The sequence below is a fragment of the Rhyacophila brunnea genome, unplaced genomic scaffold (genome assembly GCF_057557595.1).
Source record: "Rhyacophila brunnea isolate RB1 unplaced genomic scaffold, BYU_Rbru_1.0 scaffold_7, whole genome shotgun sequence".
Classification (NCBI taxonomy): Eukaryota; Metazoa; Arthropoda; class Insecta; order Trichoptera; family Rhyacophilidae; genus Rhyacophila; species Rhyacophila brunnea.
In genome coordinates, this window is record NW_028233339.1 from 41,121,394 (window position 1) to 41,143,488 (window position 22,095).

General features: G+C 35.3%; 2 protein-coding genes across 2 annotated transcripts in view; one reads left to right on the top strand and one right to left on the bottom strand.

The window, feature by feature from the left end:
• The window catches only part of Drak (Death-associated protein kinase related), a 352,172-nt gene extending 331,543 nt beyond the window's left edge, over nt 1-20,629 (bottom strand). The window contains exon 1 of the mRNA XM_085958187.1: nt 20,014-20,629. Within this exon, the coding sequence (XP_085814313.1) occupies nt 20,014-20,162 (149 nt within the window). The 5' untranslated portion in view covers nt 20,163-20,629. The remainder of the gene's footprint in view (nt 1-20,013) is intronic.
• Nucleotides 20,630-21,012: 383 nt separating this feature from the next.
• Blos2 (biogenesis of lysosome-related organelles complex 1 subunit 2) lies at nt 21,013-21,637 on the top strand. Its single transcript, XM_085957459.1, has one exon. It carries the CDS (start codon nt 21,204-21,206, stop codon nt 21,627-21,629), a length of 426 nt encoding a protein of 141 aa, XP_085813585.1. The 5' UTR covers nt 21,013-21,203; the 3' UTR covers nt 21,630-21,637.
• The last annotated feature ends 458 nt before the right edge of the window (nt 21,638-22,095 follow it).

Here is a 22,095-nt window from a genome sequence, read left to right on the forward strand (position 1 = left end):
AAACGAGAAATACTAGTTACACGGCGAAAATTTGCACGTGAATCATAAACACTGTCTGATACGGACAAAAAACGGGTAGGATTAGGAGACCCACGCTTCGTTCACTGTGCTCCGTTCTTGCCATGTTTGCATGGCGAATTTTGCCATATTTATTATCTACAATCTCGCAACGGGCTACTACTTATTATGTGAAGAATTTATTATAAATTTACCACTTTGTGAGTGATGTTAGATAGTCTGCAAAATACGGCTAGCGTGTCACATTATTGGAACGCGTGCATAGTCCATCCGTTAGAAATATTAAAACAGAAAATACAAGTACCATAATGCCTATCATGTCGAGATACCGCCGAGAAAACAACCCTCCGTTAACGTCTATTATTTCAGGGAATCTTTCCTACCAAGTTTTCTGGAATTCACGAATAGGGAACAGTCACAAATTCTCAACCAACATTTTTTTTCTCTATTAGATTATGATACGGGAACCATTCAAATGCAAAGTACGAACATGGATAGCAATATCACGAAATTGCTTCAGCGGAACCCTGACTCACGAAATTGTAATGAATATAACTAATAAAATGCTCTCTCTTACTGTATAGTTTCAATATAATTATGAAACGAGACAGTAGTACAAAGTTCACCATTAAACCAAGGTCTCATCCATGGTTCCCACATGCTGAAGCGGGCCCCCAGACCAGGGTCTTTGGCGGCCCCACCCACCTATCGCTAGGGTTAAGGACAGTTTGATGCTCTACAGTAGTGTTTCCCAAATTCTACATGGGAATTATCAAGTATATCGATCATCATATCAAACCAAATTGCAAGGGACAACCACATACTGCCTGATATGCCCCCCCTCACCTTGTGTGGGGGCCATGGTCTCACGTCTATCGTTATTGTAAAAAATACGGAGTAGAAAATGTAGTTTCCAACAGCATAAACAAACAATTTTGACACAACATCTTGGGATGTGTAGTATTATATCACATTATTATAGGTATATTTCCCTGAATACATTGGCATTTTGAATTCAAAACCTCATTTCAAATTCATTACCTGAATGGCGACAATTCGCGCTGTGTCCTTGGTAGAGTGAGTCACCGATTCCAATGAAAGATGCTATTAATATACTGCGAAAACACCTATAGATAAGAGTTAAGTCCTACAGCCTAGTAAGAGTCCGCGATTAATCTAAAGATTAATTTTACTTTTATAAATAATAATATTGGGACACACCCAGCCCAGCCGTGTATTTTGGCTATGTTTTCCGTCGTTTCCGCGCAAACTTATCACTTGTTTAAGATTCGATATCAATTCGCACGATAACATTTTATTATTCTGAAATAAAACGACGAATCACAGCCCACCGCGATTGGTAGTCAATCTCATAAAACTCTCAGTGGCATATTATTTATTAAATCACACTAATTTGTATGTAAGTAAGCGATTCTCGCATTGAATGTGTTTCCGCATTGCGTGCAGCCGATAATGGTTTTCCACGATTTTCGTTTCCCAGAGAATATCGTATTAATAATTATGTAACCAATACCAATAGTGATTATTATAATCCGGTAATTAGTACATATTATTTCCAATTCCGATCCTCGGATCAGCGTTAACACTTTGTCCGATGTTCCGAGCATGATTTTCCTTCAAAGAAAGGTACCTACCGTATAAATAAACATTCCACATTAGCGACATGATTCGCAATAACAAAAAAAATAACCCAAGTGTGTATCAGTATCAGTGGCGAAGGGTGGAGGTAGACTGTTAAGATCCGACATAAATAGTGCACATTAAACTTTGTTAGTCATACGTATTCGTTTTTGTTGAAGTAAGACTACAATTTACAGATGATGTAGGTTAGTTTTTAAAAATCAATTCCATTCAAACCAAACCAGAATAGTTTTGGTAGCACTTTGGGTGATCCGACAAAATTGTGGACACATTTCATACTAATCTGTTTTCGTTGAATTAGAAATGCATATTCGGTACGCATCTTGTTGGTTATTTTGTTTTAAATTCATTATGCCCTGTCTAAACCAAACTTTAATAGATAAAAAAATATTCTATGTATAAAATATTAAAAATTATGTATGATTTAATGGCATAATTTTTTAGATAGACGAATATTTGACTATTATCTATTATGGCCTAGTTTTCGCAGGGTTTAATTGAATTTTAAAAACGAAACAACACCATGTGTAAATTATTGTAGTGCCTAGTTAAATGAAAACAAATACGTATGACTGACTAAGTTTAGTGTGCACTATTTATTGCGGATCTTAACAGCCTACCTCCACCCATCGCGACTGCAATCTATACAGCGTTTTCTACGACGAACATTATAATATACTTCTTATAGATATATTCCATATTATAATGTCGACATCGAAAACTTCATAATATGTTCAGTATGTGTTAAAAACAAATAAGTATGTGTAACATAGTCAGATTCAATAACATTACGCGTCCAAAAGTACAGGGAAGCGAATTTGGACAGAGATGGATGGAGACTAAAACCGGCACACATTTGTAGCGCTATTAAAAAAACGAAATTTATAATAAATTAGAAAATGAATAATTTTCATATTTATTTTAAACTGTCTTTTCTAGAAACATAATTTACATCTCTTTATAATATTTAAGATGAGAATCCTGTGAAAGCTGATCCCTAAATCTCAGGATTGCAAGATGAACAAATCGAGTGGTAAGCATCTCGGGATTAAGAATTGCATGCCATATTAACAATAATAATATAAAGATCCGATCATTTGTCACGCAAATTTTACTTCGAAAAAGCGTTACGGAATAGTTCACGGGGTATAAACTGAGAGGATATTATTATCTTCGAGACGCTTGATGATTTTGACCACTTTTTACAGTGATCGCGTGCAAGAATCGCTGTTGCCAAAGCCAATAGAGAAGCAGAACTATTACGTCAATTAAATGGCAACATAATAATAATAAAATGTCACGCTCAAAATGAATCTCTAATAATGCAGGAATAGAGAAAATGAAACCATAGTTTTAATGACGCCGGCAGCGACATGAAGAAATCTTTTTCTCTATCAAAATGTCGTGAAAACCCGAAAGCATTGATTTCTCGCCTTAATTATAAATACTAAGCACAAACACAAAACATAATCACAGCCTTTACAGTTCAAACAAATCAATTCTATAATATAAACATCTAAATAAATGCCTTTATGTGTCCGCATATTTTTTTCGATTTTAGTGTAATAGTAAAATTACACGACTGATAATAATTTTATTTAATTTCTCAATTTGAAAGTCATGCATCGTGGAGTTAGGCTGTAAGTTGAAGTAGGCGCCTAATTACAATTCCATCCTTATCAAAACTTGAATTTGATGCCGCCAATTTACCATATTATACAATGATGGTTTTAGAAAAAAAGAAGCTCGAGCCTCTTGTAGGCTCAATACTACAGCAATATAGTTGAGTATCTAGCCAGGTTTTTGAAATATGTGATTGATTATTCGGTTGATGTTACACTTTGTGGAAGTGATTGTAACAAAATAAGCATCTTTTTCAGATCTGCATACTTTCTGACGAAGCGACTGCTTCATGGAAAACCGCTAATGACCTAAGAAAATCTATGCTGAGTATCATATTCTCATAATAAATCTAAAAAGTCATTTTATTCATAACAATGTAGAAGGGCAATAGAAACGATTTTTAAACTATTCGTATCGAAATAGCCTAGATAAAGTATGAAGATACATAGTCGTAAAGGGGAAAGGTGTCATATTATAGTCTATTCACCCTATTTTACCGGTACCTACTGTAAATTATTATAGAAGAAAACATAAAATACGTTTGATTGTCAAGATATAAATTAAATTTCTAGGTTGGAATGACACACTGAACAAATCGTTCAAGAAAATGGCTCATAAATTGAGTTTGTCAGATGGAAAACCAGATATACTTAGCACTTCATAAACAAACCTTTTAACTAAATGTCAGGATAATGGGCGGTCATTTCTGGAAACGATAGTATGCAACACATGCAAGTAGTAAGTAAGTGTGCCACGACTTTCTTTACTTCTGCTTGTTTTGTTGCTGTCTTCAAACGAAGGTCGGCGTCCAAATTGCAGTATCCCCTATCCTACGCCAGTGGTATCAAATCACCAACGCCTTGGACATTGAGCCACTTACGGATTTTTATACAATAGATACATCATACATTTTTTAATAATTGAAAAGAATACAGTAGATTACGTGAGTAATTATAATATTATTTAATTATGTGATGCCCGAAATAATAAGAAAAATTTTCATTCTTACAAAGGTCATTCAATTAAAAAAAAATCAATCAGACAATATAAAAAAAAACTCCCGCAAATTGCGCAAGATGCGATGATAAAGATTTGCGCATAAAATAAAATATAAATACTTAATTATCGAACAATGAAAACAATATAATATTTTTTCAACACAGTCCACAACAATAAAATTGGCCATGCCCACTCTCGTTTCCGAAAATGGCGTTCGCCTAAATACAATCACCGTTCGATTTTCAAATAATCATTTTTATTCCCCGCCAGCTGATTGCACTGTATTCAATAGTGTCATTAAAAATATTGTATGGCTATTTAATTATAATCGGGTCGGCTTGGGAAAGCGGTGTTGCCGACCGAACCACGGTGGCAGCATTTATAAATCTAGTAGGTACAAACTCACCTCTACTCTACGCCAAGTCAAGAGTTTTGTACTCGATTCAAATTTATTCAAGAGATTTTTCAGTTGATTGTGTTTGTTTATATTATTATTTTATGTGTCGTAACGTAAGTCGTCAGCAAACGTTTTAGTGAGCGTTCAATTTATTACGCTGATTATCAACGAATATGAATTTATAAACACAGTTTGATAGTAAACATATTTTTAAGAATACGTAATTGCAAACTCGTAAAGAGACTGTAGAATAATCAATCACGAGACTCTCCTAATTATAAAAAATACTAAACAAATAATCTTCAAAAGAGAAACATACTTCATAATATTTAAAATACTTAATACTTTTATCTATCTACCTACTCGCACTATCGCTGAGCAGTTTTATTTATTACGAATATAAAATACAAACTAGATCTTGTGTACATAATAAATAATATGACGTTACCAAATATTGTCGTTAATTTTCTAACGGAGATTCGAATCCGTGAAAGGTAAGCCGGATAATTACAAAAAAAAATAAAGTAGAATTGTTAGCTACTGTCACCGACAGGTTTTTCCGCCCCTGAGGGGGGCGCTCCCATAAGGAGTAGTGCCACCCAGCCGCTCGGTCTGACCCTGGTAGTCAATGCGCCACCGATGAAATGATGACGACCCTTGGCAAAGCTGAACAAAATATTTCATGTGTTAAGTCCCGCAGTTTGCTCTGACAGGCCCCACGGCTTCTCAGAGTGAACTGTGGATGGTTAAGTCGGTCGCCACAGACCATGTAAATAATAGGTAATAGGTAATATAGTATAAGATTAAATTTTTGTTTTGTTGTCAATATGGTAAAGGGTAATTAAATTAAATGTGATTTGTTTATGATAAGGTATAGTGTAAATTGTAAAATATTCATATGTAAGGCAAAGGATTAAATAGTAATAAAGGGGGACTTATGGATGGGCGTTGAGGGTATGTAATTAGATAGTTAAGATGTACGTAGTGATAAGGGTATATAGATCGATGTCGCTACGCGTCGCACGTACACGGCACAGTAATTGTTAATATATGCTCATAGGCCTGTTGCGAAGGCTCCCTTTTGCACGTATGTGCAATCACAAAGCGTAGCAACACTTAGGCAATCATCGATCCGATTATAATCACGATCCCGCGTAATTAATGTTCATTTCAATTTCGATTATTAATATCCGCGGTCATTCCGCGCGCGGCGTTTCCGAATCGGTATTCTGGCAGCTTTCCTGCTCGCACATACGACGGCGTCTCTGTCGTATGTGTAGAAACCGATTTCGCGATACAAATTTTCTCGCTTTGCAGTGACAGAGCCCCTCTCGCTCGCGTGTATGACGGCATCACGCTCACGCACGACGGGAGAATCGGATCAATGATTTTGGTCGATCAAGGAGACCACGTACTGGAATAAAGTGCGGGAAATCTTTGATCGGCTAGGTATGAGTATGTACTAAACAATTATTACTGCCTATATGTTTGGTTGACGGAATGACATCCGTCAACTAGTCGTAAGTATGTGCCTGTGGCGACACCGAGCTATATTAGTTGTTAATGTGAGAAAGATTGCGCGACCAGTACGTTTATATATTAGAATCAAGTAACTTCCCCGCGTAATATCGTTTTATATTAAGCTTTTATTTTGTAGTCAGATTACCAATCTACCGAGTTCATGTTTTTAGACCAACGTCAAGTAGGTATTCAGGCCGTCGGGACGCCTCAAAGTTGAGCCCCCCGACGGTAGTTGGCCGAAAGATTGATATGCGCTGTCGTAGGCCTGGTGCCACCAATATGCCAATTAACCACTGGCATATGACGCCATATCATCCAGGCTAACTTTGTAGTACTCTTGTTTCTGAGTGAGAGGTACCTTCGCCCCGCTAGAGCCCGGAAAGCCGGCCGCCGCGCGAACGCCCCTCCCTCAGCCATGAAGAGCGCCACCACGCGGGGGGTGTGCTGTATCGATAGGTAATTCAACCACGAATCCGTCGATGCCTCGCACGCCTTCGTAGGTGCGTTTTTCGTGGGGCTGGCCCAGAAACAATGCAGTATTGCTACAGCAATTACACACTCTCGGTACCGACAGGTACTCGAAGTACGTATGTGACGAGTGAGCGACGCCGCCCACCGGCGAGCGTCGACTCGCGCCCATAATTTTACTTAGTCGGACCTTACGTAGATGTCGCGGGTAATTAGTCATTGCACAATTTCCGCCACTCTCGTAAGGAAACCGTTAATTCATTTTGTCACCCGAAAAACGTTGAGCTAAGGGATGAAATCGGCCAGATTTGCATATAAACCCCCTATTTTTAATTTCTAGATCAGTCGACGCCCGCTTTTACGACCCTGAACCTGCGAAGGTCAGCGGCGTAATTTTATTCACATTTTCACATACAAGTCGCCAGGACTTGTGAGGAGGTACTCGCCCAGGTCCTGATACCTACAGGCAGATACCTACCTCTCTACCTACTGTCACTTTGACAGATAGGAGTGAAGTGTCAACCAGCGACTTAGACGTTTTATTCGCGAGATTTATCCTTTTATTACCGGACCGGTCCCCAACCTTTTATCGCGGTGCCCCGTGTTCGCGCAATCTCGCTTACGGATAAAAATAGATTAATTCTTAAATAACTGAATAATAATTGTGTTAGTTTATATAATTAGTGTTATATCTTAAATAAGACTTTTTAATAATTTTGTGGTTTCGGACATAGATAATTCGAACTTTGTGACCTTTGTGGACGCGGAACCTAATAAATTGCTTTAATATAGTAAAAAGTTCTTTCATTGGACTAGACATAGTGCCTACCTGTTCTTCCTACAATCTGAATGTACCTCCACTCCAGGCCCGGAGCTAGCCGAGGATTCGGAGGCCTACACTACCACAAATTGTTATACGAGGGTGGGTCAATAAGTCCTTAGAAAAGCCGACAGGTGGCGCGACTAGTACTGTAAGCGGTTTGTTTTCATGCAGCGGCACTACCGATTCAGTATGCTGCGAAGTTTCAATCAGATTGGTCGGGTTGTTGTGTGTTTCTCGTACATTTAAAAAAAAAATTTGCTTGTGGAAAATGGAAAAATGGAAAATGGAGAAAATTGAGTTTAGAGCTGTTATTAAAAATTTTAATATAAAAGGGTTAACAGCAAAGGAAATAAAAAATGAGTTGGATTTAGTTCACGGCATATCTGCTCCTTCACTTGCAACTATTTATAACTGGTTAAATGAATTTAAACGTGGTCGTACATCAACAAAGGATGAACCACGCTCAGGACGTCTTGTAGAGGTGACTACACCAGAAATGATCAATAAAATCCACGATATGGTGTTAAGTGACCGAAGATTAAAGTTGAGTGAGATAATTGAGGTTACAGGGATCTCAAAAGGTAGCGTCATTTCTATTTTACATGACAAATTGGGCATGAAAAATATTTCTGCAAGATGGGTGCCGCGTTTGCTCACAGTCGACAATAAACGCAATAAGGTGGTGGCCTCTAAAGCCCTGTTGTCGCTCATGCAACGCAATCCGGATGAATTTTTTCGTCGTTTTGTGACTGTAGATGAAACATGGATACACCACTATACTCCCGAGACGAAAGAACAGTCAAAGCAGTGGATTGCGAAGGCAAACCATGTCCAAAGAAGGTGAAAACCGTAAAATCAGCTGGTAAGGTTATGGCTACTGTATTTTGGGATGCACGTGAAATTATTTTCGTTGACTATTTGGAAAAAGGAAAAACAATAACAGGGGATTATTATGCATCTTTATTGGACCAGCTAAAAAACAAAATTGAAGAAAAACGGCCTCATTTAAACAGGAAAAAAATCCTCTTTCACCAGGACAATGCCCGTGTTCACACATGTTTACGATCAATGGCTAAAATTGAAGAATTGAAGTTCGAATTGGTCGACCACCCACCGTATTCGCCAGATTTAGCCCCCAGTGACTTTTTCCTTTTCCCAAACTTAAAAAAATGGCTAAGTGGACAACGTTTTTTTTTTCAAATGAAGAAGTCATCGATCGGACAAATGCTTATTTTGAGGACCTTCCGAAAACTTATTTTTCTGACGGTTTAAAAAAAATTGAGAAACGTCTAACCAAGTGTATTGAGCTCCAAGGAGATTATGTTGAGAAATAAAAAAAAAATACAAAAATAAAAACTGTTTTAATGCTTTTTTCTAAGGAATTATTGACCCACCCTCGTACATTAACTATATACATATACTTAATTTAAATAAACTTAACTCAATTGAGACTGGGTGTTCTGATTATGGGTTTATATAACACCAAACTCAGGGTCGCACTAAGTGGATCACATAAATATCAACTCAAGCGATAAGCTCTTTGTACGAAAAAAGCCACTTTTCCTCGTATAGTAGGTAAGCAACCCCCCCGTATAATTATGATATCTTGGAGAAGCCTTCATTCAGCATTGGATTCATTCTGATTGACGATGGTTATAGAAAGAGGCAGGCACACCGCTCGAGCAACATAATATGGTCGCGGGGTTGAAATCATCACAAAGTGATAATAAAACCCTAAAGGGTGACCAAGAGTTAGATGGAACAGAATCAAGGCAACGAAATAATATACACACACTGAGACGAGTGGAATACCCACAACAGTATATCAATCCATACTGATGTTGGCGATATTACAGTGTACAAAATATACAGACGTGAAAAATAAATTTACAATCATGGATCGGCCGCTGTGTCCATTCCATACTTTGTATCAAACGCTTTCTTATTGAGATCTCTGTGGATAGCTGAAAAAATGTCAAGTTGGTTGATTATTTGGTGTTTTTTCCCAGTGAAGTGGCAAGTAGGTACAGAGTTTTTTTTTTATTTGAATAGTTTGGCGTGCGCAAATCGCAGGGGCATGATACCGTGACGCAACTCTCACAGAGCGAGCGACCTTGCGACACGGCAAACTCGCCTGGAAAAGCCGTTAAGAGAATTTTATTATGCGATAGTTTCCACGGTTGAGCGACATACCGCGAGTTTGAGGGTGATAGCCTAACGCAGAACCGAGGAAAGAATAAAAATTCAACTCATAATCATCTAAAATGAAATTCAATAGGTATGCTGAATAGTTTTCTGCTCGCTCGGTTTGAGGAGCTGGTGTAAAAACACACACAACAAATAGATCCAAACACGTGAATCGTGATCGTCGCAGAGAAAAATAAACTGGGTTTCAATACGTCATAAGCAGATAGGTAAATAATTGTTAATAACATTAATTAATAATAGATACTCAATATATGTAACGCCAATGTCAAAAAAGCATCATCAAACAATGTTATAATATAATTTCAAATACCCTTTCCATAGTTACAGGTAGGGTAACAAAGAAACCAAAAAATATCATGCAAATGTTGTCGTTAAAAACCTCCCCATTGCAATTGCACACGCAGAAATTGACAAACTTATATATAAAAAAAACCATTACTTAAGTGTCTACTCACGGTGAAGCCCTTACTCAGCCTTTCTACAAGAGGCGCACCTACCGGAAAAATACGAAGCTTGCAATTTGAGACATTTTTTTGATAATTTACAATTTTAACAATATTAATTAATGAATATGTATCTGAAAACATTAAAAAGAAAAATATTTTTTATTTTAAGTCATCAAAAATAAACCTACAATTTAAGAAAAATGTTATAAAATGTGAATTTGGTGCAGGGTCCCACGTTATTATTACATATTATTTTATAGTCATATTTATTATTAAATTTAGTTTATTAAGTTTTATATTTTTTGTGAAAGAGATTTTTGACTAATTCATAGTTTTAATATTTTTTATATTCATTTTAAAAAACATCGATTTTTATAAAAATATAAATGTGTACAACTTGAAATCCTATTGATTTATATCAAAATGAGCGTCAATATTGGGACCATACCTAAATAAGATGAAATTTATTTATTTATTTAATACCATTGACTCAGTTGGTAGGTGTACCGCTCAATATTTTGTGAAGCCACCAACATACGGCATTATTATAATCCTCGTCTACTGAAGCGGCAGAGGTTAAATGCACATTAAATTTACCAGCTGATCTTCGCTGCTACATAATATCCAATTCTTTAATTATACGACAGATTAATCTTCAATTTAAAAAAAGATCAGCGAGTGAAACCGCTCACTAGTCTTATTAGCACTTACATTTCAAGTTATCCCGTCAGTAAAATAAAATATCTCACTCCTAGATGCTGTCGCGAGACCGTTGGCAAACAGTGCCAAACAATGAACGGCAGGAAACTCGAATCGAAGACGAGGCGATGCCTCGACGGTGTGTTTGAATAGCTGCGGCCGGAGGTCGCGCGGACCGGTGAACTCTCGCAGCGATCTGCATAATAATTTTCAAACCGAAATATCCTCCGATCAAATTATCATCAGACTGTCGTAAACAACTAAAAAAAATCGCCTCCATCAGCATATTAGTGTGAGCAAACAAAATATGGGCATGAATGAAAACGATCATGTTTCGCATTATTTTACAAATACCAAACAAAAGACGTTAATATGCTAATTTAAATTTAGCGAATTGATATACTATTACGTATGACTATTATAAATTATTACAGTCTTCGCCTGATTTCCATTTTCACAGGCGACATTTAAGAACACACATCGAAATATTACCAATGCCGTTAAGCAGTGGCGAAGGGTGGAGGTAGACTGTTAAGATCCGGCCTAAATAGTACACAATACTCTTTGTCAGTCTTACGTATTTGTTTTCATTGAATTAAGTCTACAATTTACAGATGGTGTTGGTTAGTTTTTAAAAATCAATAAATTCCTGCCTAAACCAAACCGTAATAGTTTTGGTATATTTTGGGCGATACGACAAAATTGTGCACGCTTTTTCATTCATACTTATTTGTTTTCGTTGAATTAAAAATACATATTACACATAGTGTTGGTTAGTTTTTTTATAATTCATTAAACCCTGCCTTACCAAACCATAGTAGATAAAAAAAATATTCTATCTATTAAATATCCAAAATGATGTATGATTTAATGGCATAATTTTAAATATTTTATAGATAGAAGAGTAGGTTTTTTACTATTATCTATTATGGCTTGGTTTTTGTAGGGTTTAATTGAATTTTAAAAACTAACCAACACCATCTGTAAATTATAGTCTTGGTTCAATGAAAACAAATTCGTTTAAGTGACAAACTTTAGTCTGTACTATTTATGGCGGATCTTAACAGCCTACCTCCACCCTTCATGCCTTCAAGTTACCCCTAAAATAATATCACGATCTACAAAATCACTCAACTAAATAAATACATTATAGAGTTATGCGACTGTGAGAAACAAATGCCATTTAAACGTGGTTTTTTATGGTTAATAAATTAGCCACCAATTTTAATTGAATTGCCGGCGGTTAGATTCAATCTTCAATCCACACTCCTGTCTATGGTGATTGATACGGATAATAGACAATTAATTCGCGCGTATGTATGTAACCATAGCTGCGAACCTGTCAACCTGCCAATAATTAATATTTTACACCTCAATCTAGACATTTTTGACATGTAGTACTTACTAAGTACTAACCTATTCAATCAAACGAACTGAATAGCATAAATGACTCATTAATCGGTGACCTTCAAATCAGTATCCCATTATTATACACGGGCATTATGAAAAATCGAATCGATAATAATGCAAACACAAAAAAATGAGCACACTCTCATTAATTTTAAAAATATCACCCGGTACAACAGCATAATCAGATTGAATTGATTCAGTACACGGTCAAATGACAGTATTACGAAATACCATGTTTTAAGTTGTTAGGACAACGCGAAAACATCCATCTATCTCCACGAGAGGGGAGAATAATAAAAAAATATTATATCAAGCAAAGGTCAAGTCGCCCCCGTTCTGTAACCTGATTAAAACCGCCCGCACAGTTACCCAATCAATTTTTTTTATTGATTATTCGAAAAACCAGTTCGACACATAATCTTTAAATCCGAGCGTACAGTCGTGTTCGCGAATTTACAGTGGCCAATAGGTATTTATTATTAGCTACGGGTTGCGAATTTCGAGCGTCGATGTCTAATCTTACAATAGTCAAGTTTTTCTCGACATTAGAACGATTTGTTCCAACTGGGAGTAAATACAATAAAAATATAAAAGGAATAAATATCAAGCCTTATTTAAAAATAAAGGTTTAGTAATATAAAATACAAGCAGGCGTGTCAACAATTGATTGTTCTTGGAAAACGTATCCACCTATTACATTATTCACTGATTAGTGATTACTATGTATATTATATTTGTATACTATATAAGTTGAATGTGGTACCTAAGCAAGTGTAAAATGAACATTAAGAAATCGATATTTTTCTTCTTTAAGCATGTCCACTCCCTGGGTAGAGCATCCTGAGTATGGGGAGTGAATTAAAATTAAACTTCTGAGAGTCTCGAATAATGGGTAAGGTCAACGGAGCTTCTCCCCCACGATAGAAGTGCGGGTAAGTACAAAGCGTGTAACACCTATGTTCACATTAGCCATGCCCACTAAGATGCAATGACATTCTACAAACTGAAGAACATTGTGTTGCCATTGATAACTACACCGCTAAATTAATAGATATAATTATTATATCCGATGTAACTAAGCACTTAACTAAGTAACAAAACAAATTGACATTTTCAGGTGAAGTTTGGCGAAAGGAAAACCTGAGCCACAATCAAATGCATAATAATATAATTCAAAAGAATATCCGTAACGAGGCCAGTAAACATTTCACGTAGATAACCTCAATACATACCACCCGAGAGCTTTTTTTGTTACCTACATCAAATGGCAAACTTTACTGCTTCCAAAATAGTTTATTGTTTCGATAGTGGAGTAAGCTAATGCTCACGATTTGTATTTTATAATGCGACCACCGCATCGGCATTTAGAGTGACAGCACGTATCTGCAGTAGTTGCTAGGATACTGGGATTATTTACCCGTGGTGTGCTGCGCCCGCGCCGACCTTGCCTTCTCTCAGCCAACAAGGAAATTTCATTTGATTTTATTCGCTGCGAAATAATAATTAATAACGCCGTGGACGTGGACGTTTTTATTGGCGTGCCTTATTGGTCGCATTAACAGTGATATTTTCATAACGATACAAGATTATAAATATATACGAAACGTATGCATTCGTATTTGTTGACGGAAGAAAATGTCGGCATTTACTCAATTCAATTCGCAGAGTTCCATAATATTCAATAATATCTAATAGTCATTGTTTATCGTCAAGCAGCATCACATATTTCAAAACAAGTATCAATAATATCAATTGGTATATGAATAAAGATTAATCGAACCCTGCCCCTCATCTAAAATGTCAAGCGATATGAAATAAAATTACAAGAAAGTAAAATTGAATGTTTACAGTTTCTGCAGTTCCTACCTAGATATTGCACTTAAAACAACATGGGTTTTGAAAACACTTCAAATAATTACAAGATAAAAAGAACTTTTTATATACAACGTTTTTAAATTTTCTGTTGAATTATTATGCTCAAACTTGTACTTGATATGAAGTATATAAACAACAAACAAACAAACAAATATATAATACTGAAATGTCATTTTGACATTTCATTTTGATTTCCATAGTAACGCACGTATATGTTAATAATTTTGTTGCTAGGACCACCCCCTTAGCAACCAATAATAGTCTTACTTTTTACGGATTTTTCTGAAATAACTTTCCATACAAAACAGAATTAACTGAAAATGAATTCAATTCTGCTTAAAGATGGCTAAAAAGTATTAAAAGAATGCATTGGCATCGTGTTCTGATATATTCTAAAAGTTTCAAATATCCAGATAGTCGGGAAGTTAGTTAAAAATCGATTGCAAGATATGTACTGAACAAACAACCACCGGACAAACAAGAATACGAGGTAATAAAAACGTTGTGATAAAAAATCATTTAATTTTCAATCATGCAAAGTTTTATTCCTGATTCAAAACCTTTTCAATTTCAATTCAATTGTTTCTCCCGTCATTTACATGGATCATAGGTCACACCTAAATCAAGTTTTTACCGACTTGAAAACTATACGTTTAATCAAGTGACATAAGTTTACTTAGAATTCTGTAATAATATAAATTCCACAAATTTCGTTTTATAGTCGATAGCTATAATACGTCAGCTATAACACCATTATCAAGGCAACTATATATACGTACTATTAGTTTTATATTATGCGTGTTGGGTGTCGAAGGGTGTCTGTTGTAGGTAGGCACGTTGTTGTAAGTAGATAACTGAAAAAAAGTCGTAGGACAGTCAAATTTAAATTGTGTTTCTCTTCAGTATTATACTGAACAGATTATATTTTACGTTTTAATAATCGATATTACAGGGAAAAATTCAATTGGCAATAAATTAAATATAAAAAAAGTAATGCCCAACCGCGATCGTCGTTTTGACCGCGGAATTATTTGGCATCATGTCCAGCGCCCCTAGGGCCTAGATAAAGTGTTTATAGGTACAATCGCTGTAAGCACCGTAGATCCCGTTATGCTTAAATACCTACAGCCTCAGATTATGTGATAATTTATGATACTGTGTTTGATATTGTTTATGTGTGTGCCTTAGTATATAAATCCCATAGCTGATTACGTAAATTGTGCAAGCGGCCAATAATACATACACACCGACAGGTGTCGTTGGCAAATTATATTATTTTTGTAGAATATTAGGGTACTCTTTAAATAATCGCCTAGTATGGAGTATTCGCCACTGTTTAGTGTGGAATATTGAAAATATTTTACCATCAAAGTAAGAACATTCTTCGGTTTTAGCTTGTCAGAGAGAATTATTTATTCTTATGATGTAAGTAAGCATATTAAATTTATGATGTCGGTGTTTGAAATAATGTTTAGAATGCAATAAATGATATGAAAACAATACCAACGGTAAATCGATAAATTTGAATGCATTTTCTTATCAACACAAAATAATGATGCTATAAAATGATTATCAGAAAATTCAAGAACGGAATTTTACTACGTTTAATACATAACAGGCAAGTAATAATTTATGCAATTAGATCAAGCACCGGGGCGAACCGCGAGATGCAATTAAAAATGTTTTATGAAAATTCCAGAATGATTTCATTACCAACCTATTTATTATTAACGCGCATTTGTGAGCGCAGGAAGCATTATTACCATTCCCGGTAGGGCATGGATGGGAGAAAACGAAAACTCCCCTGGAGAGAACCGAACCGGAACCAAGAGTCACGGCGAACGGTGCAGTAAACATAATTATAATAATTATAATATCCGGATGGAATAACACAAAATAACTACTATCTACCAACATTATAAACATAAGATAGGTTATGATAAGTACCTACAGATATTTCCATAGTTGGATGTGATTGAAGATGGGATTTGAATGACAATACAGTGTGCCGTATGTCGAAACATCATAATTCATAATATTGTCATTTAAACACATGACAGTAATGAAAATATTTAATTCCCAATGAATTTTCTATTGTATGTACATACATAATATAAGAAATATCTACTGACTAGGTAGAATTCGGTTACTATTAATAGTGGAAATACAGTTGAAATCTGATACATTATTATTATCTACTTGGGAACCTAAGAATTTTGTAACTAAGTGGACCTGATTTCTTTATGCTCAGCACCAACTTAAGTACTTATTATCAAAACATATCTCATCGAGTAGGTATTTTAGAAGGTGCTAATCATCTACAGACTGTACAGTGTACAGGTACACCATTAGAATATAAGTATGTGTATTTTGTTGCAACTACATACATGATTATTTATCATGTATGTGTATTAAACTTGGTCTAACAGGAAAGGACATTCAATTGTTTACGTTTACACACATATTAGGCATCGCCCGGAAAGACAGAAAAGGTATCGGATGGATAAGGAAGCAAACGAAATATGCGCCAAAATTAAGTATTGTAAAATCATTAAATCTCGATGGGCCGGACACATAACTCGCAGACAGGATGGCCGCTGGACGAATGCGATTATCCAATGGTATCGGAGGAATATAGTCGCCCCAAGGTCGGTCGACAAATTATCATTAAGGTTCGGCAGAATAACCTGGCAGAGCAGAGCAGTGGAGAGAGCTTTACGAGGCCTTCATTCAGCAGTGGATTGAGACAGGATTTTGAGTTGACATCTTAGATAGTCAACTACTGTTCTTATTCATCGACTCTTACTTATATACTTATCTGCAAATGACGACTTAATACACATACAAAAAACTATAAAACAGTAGATTTACTTTGAGTTAAAAAGCAAATTATAATGTTTTATCCAAAAATATAAAGCTTTATTACATGTTGCATATTGTAAAATTACTTCCGCATAGTCTTAAATACAATGTTTTGTTTAACAACATTATTTATTGCTCAGCTACCAATATTATTATTATCCTATAATTGGCAAAAAAAACTAATACCTCAGTCACATACAATAACATTAAACGCCACAATCTCTTTTTAATGCTGTAAATAATAAATTGTGCATAAAAATCACCTTGGACGTGATCTATACACGAGAAAGAGTTCCTGAACAAAAATCGAAATAACAGTGAATATGTACCACCAGTTAATATGCAGTAAGTCTAAAATACTCACATGAAGATATTATAATATCAAGTTGAGTAAGTAGGTACCTACCTAATGTTTTAATGGAAGCTCACATCTCCCAACTGACTGAGGACTGCGAATCGCATTCAGGATTAAATTACTTAATTGCTGGGTTAGTAAATAATTAACAAAACGGTCCTACAACCAAGTTCATTTCACTTCAAACATTAAACGCAAAAAAATAAGTAGATATAAGTATAAGTTGCTCTCACGTGTTTGTATTTTGCCTACTGTTTCTCGCTGATCGAAGGCCGATTAGGATTACTAACCAATATTGTTTATTGATTTATGTGCTCGTCAGGCAACAAACATTACATTATGATTTGCTTTGCCCAACATCAAAATGCTTAATAAATAATAATAAATTATTCTACCTGGAAAATTAACCCCGCGAGCGAGGAATATCGCAAAGTCAGCCGACGAGTTATCTTATTTCCCACGCTCGTCACTCTTCACGAAGGAGCACGCCATTCCGCAAAATCCCTCGACCGTCCCAGCACCGACGAGGCCGGATTTAACCAAGTCATATTTCTTTTTATTCATAATAAATTACATTTATAATATTATTAAGTATCTACTTATTTTATTTACTGCGGGGCAGGTTAGACGAAATTTCAATCTATCCATCCTTTCCACACCACCGGTTGCGGTTTTTAAATTGCGACAAAATTTGTCAAACATTGCATTTTTTTATTTTACAAAATAATATGACGATTTCAAAAATACTGAGAACTCACGACTGGTGCCAGTTTAGCCAGCAGTAAAGGGTAAAGAACAGATAAATAAATCAATGTGTTCTCTAGATAAATGGCCTACACACGGAACACAATATTTGTAGAAAACACAAGTAGGGATTAAGTATTAGGCCCTAGGCAAAGTCTCAAATTGTATAAATATTTGTGAGGTACCTATTTATATTAGTTAGGTACTTAGTTATATAATTATTTTCTGCTATCTTAAACGGATAAGTGTATCTACCACAAATCCTCCTTTCGAACAATGATATTTTAGGAACACTTGGGGGTCTGAGACACTGACAGGTTTGGAGGCCCCCTTGTGAAAAATATGCATAATATGCGATAGACCGCCATTGGGTATTACAACACAAAATAGAATGGTTTATCAGGATTTTTTATGCTTCCATCATTGTTTTAACTAAGATGTCCGCAATTTATAAACGACTGCATTGTAGGTGTACTTCATGGGATCCGCCACTACTCTCAAAAGTTGTTATGTGTCGAGTTCGTGCCTTCATTTGCCGGTCATAAGCAACGCATGAGCTGCTTGCCCCCACGTGACGTCGTTGAGTATAGGTAAATCATTACGCAGTTGCACAATGGATGGGTACCTACACGGCTTACAGTTCCAGTGGTATTGTTTGCAAGCAACGAAACATGCATTGCAGCAAACAATTCCAATACATACGCGAATCGCCTATGGTGTCACTATAAATAATAATGACCTATAATGTACTTCTAATAATTTGGCCCATTGTCTATTTGTTATAGGTACATAAACATAACATTATGTTGTTATGAGATGTATGTAATTAATATCAATACTGAAACCTAGGGTTTCCGAGCATTGCTAATTAATAAGGTCTGTACTTAGTTTTGTTTTTAAATGCCTGTAGGTACATGTTCCATTGACCCATTCTGTCTACCTACTAAAAACCGACGGAATTACGAACAGTCTCCTGGCTTACTTATGGTGAAATACATGATAGTAATGAAGGGGTATTCCTGGGTTTATTTTATCATTAATGGTTGCTTTTTCCATTTAGAAAGGCTGAAATAATTATTACTTATTAAATTACTTACATACCCCTTTAGTAGAGGATAAGCCGCATTAGAATGTAGTACTTACCTAGGTAGATAAGACGTGAACGTAAAATCAATTATAAAGCCATGATAAAAGGTAAGCCTCTTTATAATTATGAAGGGGCACCGGTAAAAGAGTGAATTTTGAAAACAACATATAATAATAATTAGTATTGTGAACCTAGCATAAATGTATTGGATTTATTTCAAGAATATCCACTAAGATGTTTCTGACCCACGATGTTATCCGAACTACGTAGGTACTTACAATAAATTTAATAATAGTCAAGATTTGATAATATATTATTATACATTATTATAGTGTATGGATACGATAAAAACTAAATAAAATTGAGTTTTAAAACTGCAAAAGGGGTTAGCAACGTCTGTAATACATACCATAATTATTTTATTAATATAGAATATGGCACCAACTGTCAAATATTATTCAAAAAAAGTTCGAAAACGGTTGGGTTAAAAATCAAATACATAGGTAGGTACTTTATCATTATTACAAATGAATTCGAACAGCTGTGATCCTGGTCATTGTTTATTTATGAGATGCATTTACACTTTGAAACACTATAATGAATGTCGAATAGTTCAATAAGTAAAGATTGGAATGCGAATGACAACCAATGAAATATTATAGAGCCAGTCTACTACACGCACAGGCCATAACGAGATTAATACAGTACCTATGTCGAAATACAGAAAAGATTATTAGGATTCTACCAGTAACAGATGAAAAGAATTCATAGCTTTGCGTTTAAGGAAAACAAGAACAAGAATTTTATTGAAATTACCTTGCAAATGGTTTCTGCTCCACATGGTAAACATCAGTAATAGGTTCCGACCGGATCAAGGCCCGCATTTTCTCCTCTGAAAGTTCTAGGAGTCCATCACCACTCCTTTTCACGTCTTTCTTTACTTTATCACCACATAAATAACTCATTTTCACAGTATGGTTGTACACTTTGATTAAAATATTATGATAAAAATTCACAAAGAAAAGAATTTCCTGAGATGACCAAACAGCCGAAGATCAAAACTGCATCAAAGCAAATAAATAAATGCTCGGTGAAATTTGAAAAGAATCAGGTGTTTTGGAGGGTCTATTTACTTCACCTTAAGAATTTATATGGCCACAATAATTACGCCTTTGCAATTATTTTGATAACGTATCGTTTATCTATACATTGGAGACGTGTAAGAGCAAACCGAACAAAAAACATTTCGATAATACGTTAACACGAATAATTATAATATCATTCACCGACGGACACGAATGAAGTTTTAAAACATACTAAACACTGTAATAATTTTAAAACTTGAAATTTTGAAAAAAAATCATTAAAAAATGATAATACGAGAACTATCTCAACAGTCAGCGACCGGCCACCAACAGACACATTTCCGTATGTTACGTTTTCAAAGAAACGTTTTGTTTGTGATCTAAAACGTTTCACAAATTTACCACGACGATCGCAGCAATCGCGAATAATTCAAATCAAACACAAGCGCTGCCATCTATATTCAGAATTAGTACTGTACAATAAATGTTGCCAATACAATATAAAAGAGTATTAGCATCTCTGTGTTTTTTTGCGTAAGACCATTTTATTAATTATTAATATTGTCATACTATGTATGTATAATATGATAACATAAAAAATATTTAAAGTATGCTTAATTTGAATATCACAATTTCACCACATTCCCGAAATAAATAATAATTGCTCTTCACATGAGAAACAAATTTATAGTCTACTGTTGTATTAGAATAAAATTGTCTATTAAATTAACGTCAACTTAATCGACCTGTCAAGTGTCAAATATAAAATATTTTGTTGTAACTCCTCATAATCCCATAATATAAATCGCTGAAAGAGTATGCACTTGTACAAACTTGTGTGTAGAATTTTCTGTGTATTGCTAGTAGATTCTTAAAATATACATAAGTATATAAGAGTATCCAGACAGAAAGACTATTATCATGTTAGAAGGAAACCCGACAGAATCATGCGAAACGCCAAAAAAATGGCCAACATTATCAACAAGTACATCCAGCTTCGAAGCACTCAACCCTCATGACCCAAATCTGAGTCGCTTGGCCACAAAAATGTTCGAGAAAGCCGCAGATTATCTAAGTGGAGAATTGACATTGACACAAGAAGATTTCAAACTGCTGGAGGAAATGAATCGCGTAACAGCCTCTAAATACTCAGACCTTCATATAATTGCAGGAAATTTGAACACAGTAGTAGGAAAACTGGATAATTTATACGAAGAATTGCAACCTTATCTTGAGAAAATAGACGCCATCGGTGCTAGCATTCAGGAATTAGAAAATGCTGCTTTTAAATTGGATTCGTATTCGAAAAAACTTGAAGCTAAAATGAATTATTTAATAAAACGCTAAAGCTATAATAGAGTCTTTCAATAACTAGATTTATTATTCCCCTTTCCGCATATCCACTCCGGAGTAAATGGACTGACACGTTGTGGAAATCCATTAAAGTAAAATCTTCATCCTTTTTCTTAAAGAAATACTCATCTCATACCTTACCAACTACGTACACTAACCTTACTGTCACCAGTGGTACACTCCAGATAGTTTCCAATACTATTATGTTACATGCAATTATAGTTTTGAGTCACGTGAATAAAAAAAGTTATGTCGCTTTTATTTTGAAGTTGAAACCAATTGGGAACCACCAAAAATGTGTGTGATGTGATCAGTCAGTTCAATTCTTTAGGGGAAAATGTGTTGATCTTCAGCATCCCGCCGCAAATTTTATTTTGGCCGACGCATTTACTGATTTTGAGGCCCCTTACGATCTGAGGAACCTCCTTCCACAGCCTTTCAAAAAATGCTGTGTTGCTGT